This window comes from Ranitomeya imitator, chromosome 6 (assembly GCF_032444005.1).
Source record: "Ranitomeya imitator isolate aRanImi1 chromosome 6, aRanImi1.pri, whole genome shotgun sequence".
In the NCBI taxonomy this organism is placed as follows: Eukaryota; Metazoa; Chordata; class Amphibia; order Anura; family Dendrobatidae; genus Ranitomeya; species Ranitomeya imitator.
Window position 1 is genome coordinate 177,890,413 of NC_091287.1, and position 15,623 is coordinate 177,906,035.

Genomic DNA, 15,623 nt, shown 5'->3' on the forward strand with positions numbered 1-15,623 from the left:
TTTACATACACACCATAATATTGATATTTCAAAATTGAAATCGCCTTACCCAGTTTTAGATCCTTTTCACAGACTGTTAAAGCTATACTGTATATAGGCCTGTAATTGTGACATGGGTAACGGTGTGCTGTTATACTAGGCATCAGTGAGATGGGTTTCTCTGTGTGTGTGATGTAATTTGCAGTAGATATTTCCCATTCGGGCCGCATACCCTTAGATGACACAGGAATTCCAGATGTAGTGCATTACCAAGGAAAGATTAAGTCGATTTTATGACAATAAAGTGAACTTTACTGTTGGAATTGATATAACACATGTACAGTAGGTAGCCAGTACAAAGTTTGATTTTTTTAATCCGCTTTTGTCTTACACAGAGGTACAGACATATTTGTTTCATGTGACAGCACATAATTTGTAAATAATATTTCAGCAGTACAGCATAGGTGACTTGACATTCATTTTATCTGTCCTTCACTAGGCTCAGCAGACTTTCAGTTGTACCTCCAGTCCAGTATTTCTTCACCTAGGTCTGGCCTACACATTACCTCTTGAAACTCACTTCACCTGTGCTAACTCAGGGCTATCCATGACCCGCAATTTTACTTTCTTGTGCTCCTGGCTGTACCTGGCTGTATCCACTGCAATTGAGCTCTACTTCTGTCTGTTCCACTTCCTAGCTTCCCAGGTTCCAGGATCTTCTGGCTAGAATAAGATCCAGACTACCATTTTATCCATTACAGTTTCAGAGCTTGCTACCTCAGAAAATCTCCTCCTTGCACTTACACCCAGTATACGGCCTAGTCTTGCACACTCCCTGTGACTGGCCTCACTCTCTTCACATAACTAACTGCTGACTCACTGTAACCTGGAAATATCTTTCTTCTTACTCCCCAAAACTTCTCCAATTTGTAGGACTGGCTCATTATTAAGGCTATATTCTTATGATGAGTTTTGGAGTGTGTTTTTTGAGGATGCATGTTTTTACTGCATTAAAAATGCAGTATCTTACAGTTCTAGCAAAGTGGATGAGATTTATAGAAATCTCATGCCCATTGTACTTCTTTTTAATGCTGCGTAAACTCACCTGTGGTGCATTTTTCAATTCCACAGCATGTCAAGTTCTCTTGCAGGCTTTGGCTATGTTCACACATTGCGTTTTTGCTGCGCATATTAAAAGCTGCGTTTTACAGTACCAGCAAAAGCTAGGAGATTTTAGAAATCTCATACACACACATTGTTTTTTTTCCTGACTTTATTGGAAAAATGCTGTGTTTATGAAAAATGCAGCATGTCACTTCTTTCAGCGTATTTGCACAAAGGCAATGTGAGGGCAAAAACACAGGTGTTGCTGCAAGTTAATGAAAAAAAGTATGTAAAACCCATTTATTTTTGTGATTTTCAAAAGTTTAAACCATAATGTTTTGGTCTCCTCACCGGAGAAAGGAAGTTAGGATTAGTACAGTTTATTTAACCACTTAATGACTGCCGATACGCCCTTTAATGGCGGCAGTTAAGGGTACTTATGCCACAGTGCCGCTTTTTAACGACAATGATGAATAAGGGTATAGCGCTCCCAGAGAAAGAATTTCTCCGGAGTCTTAGCTACTGGGAGGTAGCTGAGGCCCCAGAGAACATGATTTGGGACGGTTTTTACCGACCAAGATGTTGTGATTGGCGTTTCTAGCGGTATAACGGCGACCACAGAACAAAAGTCTGATTTTCCATTTAATTTCTCTCTCCTCTGATGTGATCGCACATCAGAGGAAAGAGAAATAGGGTCTCTTGATACCCCCCGGTACCTCTGTTGTCCCTGCAATCCCCCATGAAGCCCCACGGCCCACCGGCGTATTCTTATGGGAGAAAATGGCGGGCGCATACACAATGCGCTCGCCGAGATCTGCTGGCCGGCACCCGGCAACAATTGGAAATTTTTCCTATTGGTTCATTTTGATCACTGTGATAGACCTTATCATAGTGATCACAATAAAAAAAGAATAGTAAATCAACCCCCCCTTTATCACCCCCTTAGTTAGCTAAAAATAATAAAATAAAAAAATGTATTTATTTATATTTTTCCATTAGGGTTCGAGTTGGGCTAACGTGAGTTGGGCTAAAGTTGGGGTTAGGGTTGGTCTAAAGTTAGGGTTGGGCTAAAGTGAATTTGGCTAAAGTTAGGGTTGGGCTAAAATCAGTTGGGCTAAAGTTAGGGTTGGCATAAAGTTAGGGTTAGGGTGGGCTAAAGTTAGGGTTGGGCTAGGGTTAGGGTTGTGGTTATGGTTGGGATTACGGTTAGGGTTGGGATTAGGGTTAGGGGTGTGCTAGGGTTAGGTTTGTGGTTAGGGTTATGGTCAGGGTTGGGATTAGGGTTAGGGGTGTGTTGGGGTTAGGGTTGGAGTTAGAACTGGGGAGTTTCCACTGTTTAGGTACATCAGGGGGTCTCCAAATGCAGCATGGCACCCGCCATTGATTCCAGCCAATTTTGCATTCAAAAAGTCAAACGGTGCTCCCTCCCTTCTGAACCCTGCCATGCACCCAAACATTGGTTTTTCCCAACATATGGGGTATCAACGTTCTCAGGAGAAATTGCACAATACATTTTGTGGTCAATTTTCTTCTGATACTCTTGTAAAAGTAAAAAAAATTGGTTCCAATGTAAATTTTTTGTGAAAAAAGTAAAATGTTAATTTTTCCTTCCACATTGCTTTAGTTCTTGTGAAGCATCTGAAGGGTTAATAAACTTCTTGAATGTGGTTTTGCGCACCTTGAAGCTGCAGTTGTTAGAATGGTATTTTCTGTTTTGTTGATTCCCCAAACTCACCTCAAACGTGAGGTGGTCCCCCCAAAAAAAAATTTTTGTTGGAAACATGAAAAATCGCTGGTCAACTTTTAACCTTTATAACGTCCTAACAAAAAAAATGTTTCCAAAATTGTGCTGATATAAAGATGACATGTGGGAAATGTTATATAACGCAAGTTATCTCAAAGAAATTTTACCACTAACATGAAGGACAATATGTCACGAAAAAAGAGTCTCAGAATCAGTGGGATACATTGAAGCATTCCAGAGCTATAACCTCATAAAGTGACAGTGGTCAGAATAGTAAAAATTGGCTTGGTCATTAAGTACCAAATTGGCTCTGTCACTAAAGGTACCTTCACACTGAACAACATTACAATGATAAAGATAGCGATCCGTGACGTTGCAGCGTCCTGGATAGCGATATCGTTGTGTTTGACACGCAGCAGCGATCTGGATCCTGCTGTGACATCGCTGGTCGGAGCTAGAAGGCCAGAACTTTATTTAATCGCTGGATCACCCGCTGACATCGCTGGATCGGCGTGTGTGACGCCGATCCAGCGATGTGTTCACTGGTAACCAGGGTAAACATCGGTTACTAAGCGCAGGGCCGCGCTTAGTAACCCGATATTTACCCTGGTTACCATTGTAAATGTAAAATAAAACACTACATACTTACATTCCGATGTCTGTCGCGTCCCTCGCCGTCAGCTTCCCGCACTGACTGTGAGCGCCGGCCGTAAAGCACAGCGGTGATGTCACCGCTGTGCTCTGCTTTACGGCCGGCCGGCGCTCACAGTCAGTGTGGGAAGCTGACGGCGAGGGACGTGACAGACACCGGAATGTAAGAATGTAGTGTTGGTTTTTTTTTTTACATTTACAATGGTAACCAGGGTAAACATCGGTTTAGTAACCCGATGTTTACCCTGGTTACCCAAGGACTTCGGCATCGTTGGTCGCTGGAGAGCTGTCTGTGTGACAGCTCTCCAGCGACCACACAAGGACTTTCCAACGATCACGGCCAGGTCGTATCGCTGGTTATGATCGTTGGAAAGTTGCTGAGTGTGACGGTACCTTAAGGGGTTAAATTAGTGATGAGTGTAAAGTAAACATTGGCCAAGGTGTGAAATTGAATAATACCTGACCAAGGTGTGAAAGTCCTACAACCTCAATGCTCTGTATTAGTCTTAGGCAAACTATTCCAGACCAATTCAACTCCCCTCTGTTACATTTGTAATTGTGTATTTTTTCATGAACTCATATGACATTTTTTGTTTAGAACAGTCACTATTTTTTCCAGACATAAAAATCTTTTTACACGAAATAATTTGATCAAATTTCCCTTTTTACCAAAAACAGTTTTATGGGTTCACATATGTCTTGCATTGGTGACCTAACACCTTGCATTGTTCATGCTTGCATGGTGGGAGCAAAGCTGTACTTTGGGATCCTGAAAAATGCTGAAAAAACACAGCAAAACCTGATTTTTCTAAGCAGCTTCTTTATTGCCAAGAGAGTGGGTTTTCCCTGCAGAAAAAAAATGCATCAAAAACATGTGAACTTAGCCTAACTCTTCTATATCCTACATTTAAACTGTTGCTTTCATTTTCCCAACACAAGTGTGCATAGGGGTGTTAATCCCAAATTAAACAATTGCATAAAACATCAATATATATAAAATTCAGCAGTATAACACATATCAGCACTATAAAGTCTTCAAGATGGTGTTTCTTCTCTTTCCACATTCTTACACATCCCCTCTTTGTTGTTACTGTACTCGGCAACTGGACCTAGAAAGCAAAAACAGCAAAGTAACTGTGTAATACATTACATTTCTTTATAAACAAGGCAAGCAGGACAGTCCCTCCTGATGGTAGTCAGAATCGTTACATAGAACAAAGTCTTCTCTTTCAATATGGTAAGACATACTCGTAAGAGCATTCCAATTTTATTAATATGTATACATAACTCTCACCATCTGAAAGGGAAGACATATTAGTCAATGTGTTGTTGGTACAGCAAGGCATAGACTGCATTAATAGGGAGCAGAAATAGCCACACCCTATACCATCAACACACCACTGACAGAGTATATTGGCTTAAAGGGGTTGCCAGTAATGATACCCGGTGAGGGAAGCAACATCAGTAATCTCAAAACTCTGTCTAAGTGGTCGTATGGTTTGTTTCTGCACTGTTTTTAGCACTTTAAGCATAATTGGGCTCTATTCTGTGTTTGTCTCAAGAATATTTGAATGAAATTGATTAAAAGTTAATTTTTATATTTATCACCCATTCTTCTATTGCACAGAAGAACTGACACCAATAATAAACAGCTCAATACAAGGATAAGGATAATAACCTCAAAGCTGGGGTTATGAAAACGTAACCTGCTTATATCTCATAATAAAATGACTTTTATTTGCAACATACCGTAAATCACAATGTACGTAATAGGAAACTTAACGTTTAGCTGCTTGTGCCTTAGGGCTACTGGTGTCATTGATGGTATCATACATTCACAGATATACTGCTCTATATTGAAAGAGCTTCCATCACTTCATACTCTTGTTAGACATGCACTTTTCTAACATGACAATGATCCAAAATGCACATCTGTTGTATTTTTGAAGAACAAGTGAGAGTGAAAGTGATTCAGTGGCCAAGTATGTCTGCTGATCTGAGCCAAATCAAAACACCTATGGGGAATTCTGAGGAGACAAGTTGAACATCACTCTCCATCCAGCATCCAGGCTCTAAAAGACATTGCGCTTGAAGAATGGAAAAATATAAATGTTGTAATATGTCGTCAACGTGTTAATTCCGTGACTAAAAGATTTGGTGTTGTCTTTAAAAATCATGGACATCATCCAAAATACTAGACATGGTAGTTTTTCATGTGAGGTGTATTCATTTTTATATCAGGTAGTTTGAGTGAGGTTATGGTCACATGACCGTATTTTCTCTCATACTGTTGTCTGTACAAGAACAGACAACAGAGTAAATTTTAAAGTTGATTTTAATCAACAAATCATGGAATAATAGTAATTTCCACAATTGGACGTGGTAAAAAAAATGTTCCTGTGCTGAGATAATCTTCTACTTGTGCCCCTGCTGTGTACTGTGTAATGGCCGTGTCTGACTGTGCAGGGATATGGTCTGATCGCACCACATCTCCTGGGCAGGGGAGGAAGCAAGAGAGTATACAGACATTACATCATGGGATCACAGCATTTCCTTGCCTGTTTTTTTTTAAATGTTTTACCTCAAATAAATATTTATTTGTGATCCTGTACTGTAATGTCTATATACTTTTTACTTTTTTACTTCCTCCCTGCCCAGGAGCTGTGGCATGATCATACATCGTGATTTTCTGTTTTTTATTTTTAGATTCTGTCTCTCACAGTTGAAGTGTATCTATGATAAAAATTACAGACCTCTCCACTCTTTGTAGGTGGGAAAACTTGTAAAATCAGCAGTGTATCAAACACTTATTTTCCCCACTGTACATATGTATGTTTGTATGTATTAAATTTAACACAAATGTTTTGTAGTTCTATCAGAACAGAAGATGAAGTGGCACTAGTAAAAGATGGAGAAGAAGAACATTTTATAGCTGAGCAATTCCAGAAGACATTAGCAGAGCTTGATGAAGACTCAGAAGGTACTTTATATTTTCACCAATACCTACCGTGGTCCTTCAGTAATCTATAAGATTATAGATAAACAGTAATTTCCTGATCTGCGCAGGTTCAGAACTTACAAAGTACTAATTCCTTTACCATACAATATGCCTTTTCCCTGTTGCCCATTGGCTTTTAATTGTGCCAAAATATTGCTTCCATATAGTGTGTAATATAGAGAGAGTAGTCTCAAATACAGTATGTAAAAAAGGCCCTACTATTTTAATACAGTGCCCAATTTATAATAGTATATATTTAATAACAATATTCTGTGCTCAAAAACAGTGCATGTATTGTCAACTTTAGTACATTTCTTGTCAATGTATATATTGTTTTAGTGCACAAATTGTCAATGTATATGTGTTTTTTTTCATTACTACATCTGATTGACTACAATTTATGGAAGACTTGGAGGTCTTTTTCAGGCCTCCAGTTGCTAATGTGCTGACAGAGGGGCTGCTCCCCACCTGTCAAACCTCTCATGAGGGTTTAAAGTGATCAGGAGCAAGGCTATTTATATCAATCGGACTCATACAGCTGACCTCTCCAGTACAAAAGCCATACCATGTGATCAGATTGACATACATAGCAGTCATGGAGCACAAAGTGACACATGCCCAGGACCAATATTTAGATCAAATAGCTTTAAAGGGGTTATTATGTTTGTAAGGGCCCATTTGGAAGAGCAAACAATCTAGAAGAGCATTTGTTGGAATGCCCATTCATCGATTATCTGTTTGCGAAAGCATGACAGCAGGCAACTGATGAATTAGAAAAATGCCCATTCATCGGGTTACTGGGTTGTTCTTATTGCTATTAATCCCTTACTGTCAGGGACAATATTCAGTTTTGCACTTTCATCCTCCCTCCCCCTTCCAGAAAGTTGTAACATATTTATTTCACCATCAGAGAATCAAGAGATTATAGTGGGTCAATATTCCGTGTCATAAAGTGTTATAAGTAGTTTTATCATACTGACAAATGAACATGTTCAAATTACATTTAAAAACAATCCATGTAGTTATCACAATCACCCAGACTTGAGTTTCGCCTGCCATCTTTCTCTGGTGTCCAAGACTAGATAAAGCATGAGTTCTTTTTCTACCATGAATATTTTATATTTCCATTGGATAAAGATATCAAAACAGGGTTGTCTAAATTTATGGGATTTTTACTTCAGTCTGCTAGAGAACCTCAATATTATACCAAAACTGTGCTGCACAAAATGTGCACATTCAAAAACTGCTATAAATCTGTAAGCTTATAAATATCATAAGTATGGCTTTCCAGTAAAAATATGAAAAAAGAAGAACTGCGGCAGCACTCACCAGATAGCGTAGGTCAAACCTTTATTGAAGGTAAAAAATCCATCATGACGTGTTCACGGCTCGGGGGAGTGCGGACATAGTGGAAGTGAGCAGGGGAAGACAACAGCTGTTTCACGCTCTACCAGCGCTTCTACAGGTCTAGCAAACTGGGAAGTGACGCCGACTGAAGTAGGTGAGTCACAAATGGACCCTCCCACTCAAACCATGCACACCAGATCCAGTAATTGCCAGGTACACCTTTGTGAAAAGACAAACACATGACTACATCAATTACATCATGTTACAAAACACATTTACAATAAAAACAAACGTACAGAAGACACCTGGATAAAATTAGTACAACCAATAAGAGGACCAACTGATGAAAAATCATCTTTCCCTATAAAATAGTCTGAAACTAATCCAAAATAATTATAAGCATTACAAGGGATAATAATGAACCTGAATACAAAGGACAACCTTCCTCCTGACTAGCCTAATTTCAACGAATCTTCTATGAAAATGCTGCGCAGAGACACTATGCATATGGTAGCAGGGAAAAAAAAACAAAAAAAAAACACCTTTTTCCAGCAAAGTAGCAATATACGGCACCAATCATAAGAACACCGACAGGTCAGTTCTTTTATTCAGCCCGGCAGCACCTGCTGCTTGTGTCTGTAGGATCCACCATGCTTCACGTCTCAGGAGAAGTCTATGGAGGTCACCACCTCGAGCAGGTAATTTAACCCTCTCTATCCCCGCAAAAGTGAGGACCTCAGACTTACCATCATGTGTGTCCCTAACATGGTCAATCAGCCGAGGTACCCCCTTACCTGTACGGATAGATCTAAGGTGCTCTCTAAAGCGCACAAACATCGGGCGTTTAGTTTTTCCCACATAAAATCTCCTGCAAGGACAGAAAATGACGTAAACAACATAGTCCGTCCTGCATGAGATGAATTGTTGAACTGTGTGTTGTACCGGACCCACACTAATAGTACACCCAGTAATATGGCAACTGCAATAGTTGCAATGGCCGCAACAAAAATTGCCTTTAGGAGGCAATTGTTCCAACCAATTAGACCGTGTATCTGACAACCGATTATGGACCAATATATCCCTGATCCGAGTGCTCCTTCTGTTAGAGATCAAAGGACCCCCTACAGCCTTCCCCGCAAGATCTTTATCTCGTTCTAAAATGTGCCAATGCCTACGGAACGAGGCTCGTAATGCTTGATCTAATGGGCCATACCTAAAACAAAAATTGAACCGTGGTTCATTACTTTTTTTTTTTTGTTTTTCCCTGCTACCATATGCATAGTGTCTCTGCGCAGCATTTTCATAGAAGATTCGTTGAAATTAGGCTAGTCAGGAGGAAGGTTGTCCTTTGTATTCAGGTTCATTATTATCCCTTGTAATGCTTACAATTATTTTGGATTAGTTTCAGACTATTTTATAGGGAAAGATGATTTTTCATCAGTTGGTCCTCTTATTGGTTGTACTAATTTTATCCAGGTGTCTTCTGTACGTTTGTTTTTATTGTAAATGTGTTTTGTAACATGATGTAATTGATGTAGTCATGTGTTTGTCTTTTCACAAAGGTGTACCTGGCAATTACTGGATCTGGTGTGCATGGTTTGAGTGGGAGGGTCCATTTGTGACTCACCTACTTCAGCCGGCGTCACTTCCCAGTTTGCTAGACCTGTAGAAGCGCTGGTAGAGCGTGAAACAGCTGTTGTCTTCCCCTGCTCACTTCCACTATGTCCGCACTCCCCCGAGCCGTGAACACGTCATGATGGATTTTTTACCTTCAATAAAGGTTTGATCTACGCTATCTGGTGAGTGCTGCCGCAGTTCTTCTTTTTTCATATTTATACTGGATTGTTTGTTTTTTCGTATGCGAGCACCTCCAGTTACTGAAGCCCTACACCCACAAGTGACTGTGTTCTTACCAGTACGTTACATTCAGGCTGTGCAGCAATACTTTTTTCTCTTCATTGATAAGTATGGCTTTAATGCTTTGTTCATTGACAAAGTTTCAAATGTATTTAATGGGAATAATATATTGACGATATCTATATTGGCAATATCTATTAGCTCAGTACTATAATGATTTTTACTTCACAGATATGGATGATGGAGACATTGGAGAGAGGAATCATATTGGTACTAGATCGAGTCCTGTAGGTGAAGAGTCAAGTCATTATAATGACTCCAGTGAACACAGTACTGCTGTTCCTGTAACAGTTATTGATGAGGTTCCCGAAATTAACACTTTAAAGTATAATCCACGCAATCTCACAACAGTGAAAGAATACAGTAAAATATTCAATTCGTCTGCCGTCAGTAACAGGCAGAGTATTAATAAGCCTCCAGAAGTAGAAAAAATAGAAAAGAAAAATAGTCAAACATACAAAATTCCCCAACCCACTTCACAGGAAGTAAAATTGAAGGCTGAACATTTGAAACTTGAGGAAAATCACAGCACATCAAATATGGCAATGCGTAATAATTCACAAAAGCAATCTGCTGGTAAAGAAAGTCAATCAAGTAATACAGTTGCTTCTTCGATCAAAGTATTTCAAGAAACAAGACAAACAAAGGAAAAAAGTGATATATTGCCAGAAAAAATTCAAATCAAAGAAAACCATGCTTCAAGTAATGTTCATAAGATAACAGAGCCATCTAAACCAGTACTGAGGCGACAACAAACATATGAAGCAAAAGCAGGCATGACCACTTTTACAGTTGTTCCTCCCAAACCAGATATAAGAAAATATGACAGAGAAGTTTCTATTTCAGCCAGTGCCATTAAGATAGATGATCAGGGAAACCTGATAAGCCCCCAGTCTTCATTTGATAAAAAAGATACGAAAAATAATATCATTAATGAATCCGAGGGAACCCTTATTGAGAAGCCTCTTTTAGAAAAAGCTAAAGAGTTCTGGAGATCAAATTCTATGGAACCACAAGTTATGGACTCAAAAGAACAAACTATAAAAAAGTTAGACACAATTAAAAGCTACAGGCCAAATCAAGCTCTAGAAAATAAAGTAAATCCTACATCAGTTATGGGTTTCATTCAAGAGATTCCTGGAAATAAGGTAAATGATACTAATAACCAGTTGCTGATGACAAAATCAGCAACTGCTCCAGAGAAGATTATTATAATTGAAAATACTAGCAAGGGAAGAACAAACATGGTAAAGTCCACAGTTCATGATAAATTTAATGGAGTACAGCAAACAAAATCTACAAAAGGTCCTAGTGAAAACAGGAGCATTATTGAAAGCACAATTAAGGAGAAAACTAACCTACAAAGTCCTGTTAATGAAATGTCTAAAGTCTCACAACACACCAAACCAGTTTACTTTCCAGCAGCTTCACAGGAAAGAGTAACTATAGAGCAACCAAACATGGAGAGAAAAGATTTGCCATTTCTGAAGTCTTCCAAGCGGACATCTAGCCAATATGTTGCATCTGCTATATCCAAGTATACCGAACCTGTAGATATAAAAGCTGAACAAACTTCAGAGGCCAAACAGAATACTAACTGTGGTAATAGTGACAACATATTAAAGAACAATAGGAACTTTATAGCAGAAAAGCCAAAAGTAGAAGTCAATGTTATAAATAAGGAAGAAGTAAGTGCAGATTGGAAGAAAAACTTCAGCAACAGTAATGATGGAAACATAATAAGTAGAAATCTCCAAATAGAACCAACATCTAAAATGAATTCTGATGGCAAGCAAGGTATGGCATTTAAAATAGAAAGATCGTTGTCAGAACAAAATGGTTTAATTGGATCACAAAGTATTTGGGGAAACACATCTGTAACTAAAAGGACAAGCATAAATTACTCTACTCCAGAATCTTCTCGGCTTTCTCGACCAATATCTGGCCTGCCGTTGAATGCCTTTTTAAAAGCTGTTAGAGAGAAGTCTGGTAAAATAGAAGAGAACAATTCTATTGTCTACATAAAAGCAGCACCTGCTACTGCAGCAACCCCCGAGATTGAAGAAAAGCATGAGGTAGATAATGATGTCATACCTTCAACAGTAATAGATGAACCAGACAATCCCAGTGACAGTAATATTTTTGGACCTAAGGCTAGATTCCGACCAATTGTACAGAAGCCTATGCAAAAAGATACCTCAGTCCACAGTGCCTTAATGGGAGCTATTCAGTCTGGAGAAGGCAAAGAGAAGCTTCGAAAAATTCAGGTACGGTAATCTGTTCCACTTATTGCTGAGCTTATGGCTTCTATATATTGTTTAATTAAACATATGCATATACCACAATGTAAAAATAATACAGTATATGTACAGCTCTGGCTAAAATTAAGAGACCACTGCAAACTGTTCAGTTTGTCTGATTTTTCTCTTAATAGGTATATTTTTGAGTAAAATGTAAATTGTTCTTTTATTCTATAGACTTCTGACAACATGTCTCCGAATTTCCAAGCAATAATTTTTGTATTTTTTTCCTGACAAAGAAAAAGGGTAAAAAAAAAAACAGTGCTTTCAGACCTCAAATAATGCAAAGAAAACAAGTTCATAATCATTTAGAAACAACAATACTAATGTTTTAACTCAGGAAGAGTTCAGAAATCAATATTTTGTGGAATAACCATGATTTTTAATCACAGCTTTCATGCATCTTGACATGCTTTCTGCCAGTCTTTCACACTGCTTCTGCCGCTAAAATGTAAGCAGTTCTTCTTTGTTTGATGGCTTGTGACTATCCATCATCCTATTGATTACATTCCAGAGGTTTTCAATGGGGTTCAGGTCTGGAGATTGGGCTGCCCATGACAGGGTTTTGATGTGGTGGTCTCTTAATTTTTGCCAGAGCTGTATGTAGATAAATAGGTCCATGTACTCCCTGATGAAGCAAAGTGGGAAATGTACGTTGGAGTGTGGAGGAGCGGTATCCACACACACACCATGAATCTCGGTTAGTATATGGACCTATTTATCTACATATATGGAGTTTTTGAGGCCAGCATTACAATTAAGAGCACTTTATATATGAAAAAAGTAAAAATTACTATAATTAAATGCACTGCACTTTATTTGGCACATTTTTTTTTTTCTTGGTATTTTTGACCGCAAATTTTGGAATATTTATTATATTTATTTTTTTATTAACTCCTGGATCATGTTACAAAAAAATGTGTGTGATGGCCTGCTTCCCTTGCCTTTTTTAATATATTTTTAAATTGTTTGTCTAATATGTCTTGTCTATTCTATGATGCAATAGTTTAGTGAATAATTCGGATATTTCAGATACTACTTACATTTTCGTAGTTTAAATATTTCCTGTTTAATTGCAGTATATAACTTTAGGTAGACATGACAGCAAACATGGTAGAATGAAGGTAAAATATTTAATAAACATTGAATGATTCTGATTATTTTTATGACGTTTAGATAGCAAGGACCTCTGAGGTTAGAACTCTAAATGTCTTGCCTTATCATATTTTCTGTAAAGTCTAGGAAAATTAAACTGGAAGAGATTGGCTGCAGAGGTTAACACGCAGGTCTGGAATGGGACTGAAATTTATTCCTGGCATTTTTAGGACAAAATGTTGGTCTTGCACACACTTTAGTAGATGGCATCTCTAATGCAAATTGCCTACTTTACATTATAGGCAATCAAAATCAAAATTGACAGTAATGTAAATGTAATTCCTAAATATACTGTACCAGATGGTGGCCCGATTCTAACGCATCGGGTATTCTAGAATATGCATGTCCACGTAGTATATTGCACAGCCCATGTAGTATATTGCCCAGTCACGTAGTATATTGCCCAGTTACGTAGTATATTGCCCAGCCACGTAGTATATTGCCCAGTCACGTAGTATATTGCCCAGTCACGTAGTATATTGCCCAGCCACATAGTATATTGCCCAGTCACGTAGTATATTGCCCAGCTACGTAGTATATTGCCCAGCTACATAGTATATTGCCCAGCTATGTAGTATATTGCCCAGCCACGTAGTATATTGCCCAGCTACGTAGTATATTGCCTAGCCACGTACTATATTGCCCAGTCACGTAGTATATTGCCCAGTCACGTAGTATATTGCCCAGCCACATAGTATATTGGCCAGTCACGTAGTATATTGCCCAGCCACGTAGTATATTGCACAGCGACGTAGTATACAGCACACAGCGACGTAGTATACAGCACAGACACGTAGTATATTGCCCAGTTACGTAGTATATTGCCCAGTCACATAGTATATTGCCCAGTCATGTAGTATATTGCCCAGCGACGTAGTATACAGCACAGAGCCACGTAGTATATTGCCCAGCCACATAGTATATTGCCCAGCGATGTAGTATACAGCACAGAGCCACGTAGTATACAGCACAGACACGTGGTATATTGCCCAGTCATGTAGTATATTGCCCAGTCACGTAGTATATTGCCCAGTCACGTAGTATACGAGTCACGGCCTCGACCAATCAGAGACGCGGGATTTCCAGGACAGACAGAAAAACCCTTAGACAATTATATATATAGATCCTAGGCCTCTTTTCTCCTGATTAGCAGGCCATACTGAGATACTCTGTTTCAATCTCAAACTGATGTACTGACACAACAAACATAGCCATGAGATAATTTTTTATATACAGCTCTGGAAATAATTAAGAGACCACCACATCAAAACCCTGTTGTGCACCTTCTATGCACCTACATTGTAATGTCTGAGATTTGCTAGAATTAGATGAGCTGCTTACACCCTGTAGCATGAGGTCCACTATATTGTCAAAGTTATTTTTGTCTTAATTTGCAAGAACAAATGTGTTGTTGTTAGTTTTGTTCATGTATTGGCCTTTGATTCTCATTAAAATTCTATTTTATTGTGACTCTTGTTAAAATGCAATTTTATCATGATTCATTGACATGAATTTTTAACTGCCTAAAATATTAATTTAAGACAACATTTTTATATGTTTTCATTAGAACTCACCAACAGATGGAGATGAGAGAAAGTTTGCTGAGCCAGAGAATGAAAGGTCTGCATTACTTTCAGCAATTCGAGCTCATAATGGCATCTCAAGGCTGAAAAAGGTAGGTGGAAACCAATACTGGATAAGTGTTATTGCTGTTTATAATGTCTGCACATCTACTAAGCATCTCACAAAATTAGAATATCATCAAAAAGTTAATTTATTTCAGGTCTTCAATACAAAAAGTGAAACTCATACATTAGATAGAGTCATTACAAACAGAGTGATGTATTTCAAGTGTTTATTTCTGTTAATGTTGATGATTATGGCTTACAGCCAATGAAAACTCAAAAGTCATTATCTCAGTAAATTAGAATACTTTATAACACCAGCTTGAAAAAATGATTTTAAAATCCGAAATGTTGGCCTACTGAAATGTATGTTCAGTAAATGCATTCAGTACTTGGTTGGGGCTCCTTTTGCATCAATTACTGCATCAATGCGGCATGGCATGGATGCGATCAGTCTGTGGCACTGCTGAGGTGTTATGGAAGCCCAGGTTGCTTTGATAGCAGCCTTCAGCTCATCTGCATTGTTGGGTCTGGTGTCTCTCATCTTCCTCTTGACAATACCCCAGGCGAGTTTGCTGGCCAATCAAGCACAGTGATACTGTTGTTTTTAAAACCAGGAATTGGTACTTTTGGCAGTGTGGACAGGTGCCAAGTCTTGCTGTTGAATGAAATTTCCATCTCCAAAAAGCTTGTGGGCAATGGGAAGCATGAAGTGCTCTAAAATTTCCTGGCAGACGACTGCGCTGACTTTGGTCTTGATAAAACACAATGAACCTACATCAGCAGATGACATGGCTCCCGAA

General features: G+C 38.7%; 1 protein-coding gene across 4 annotated transcripts in view; it reads left to right on the top strand.

Annotated features, from left to right (window-relative positions):
- Positions 1 to 15,623, top strand: part of COBL (cordon-bleu WH2 repeat protein) — a 641,622-nt gene that overhangs the window by 558,285 nt on the left and 67,714 nt on the right. For all 4 annotated transcript variants that reach the window (XM_069730332.1, XM_069730335.1, XM_069730331.1 and 1 more), the window contains 3 exons: positions 6,349 to 6,458; positions 9,912 to 12,007; positions 14,763 to 14,870. In XM_069730332.1, coding sequence (XP_069586433.1) covers positions 6,349 to 6,458; positions 9,912 to 12,007; positions 14,763 to 14,870 — 2,314 coding nt within the window. The remainder of the gene's footprint in view (positions 1 to 6,348; positions 6,459 to 9,911; positions 12,008 to 14,762; positions 14,871 to 15,623) is intronic.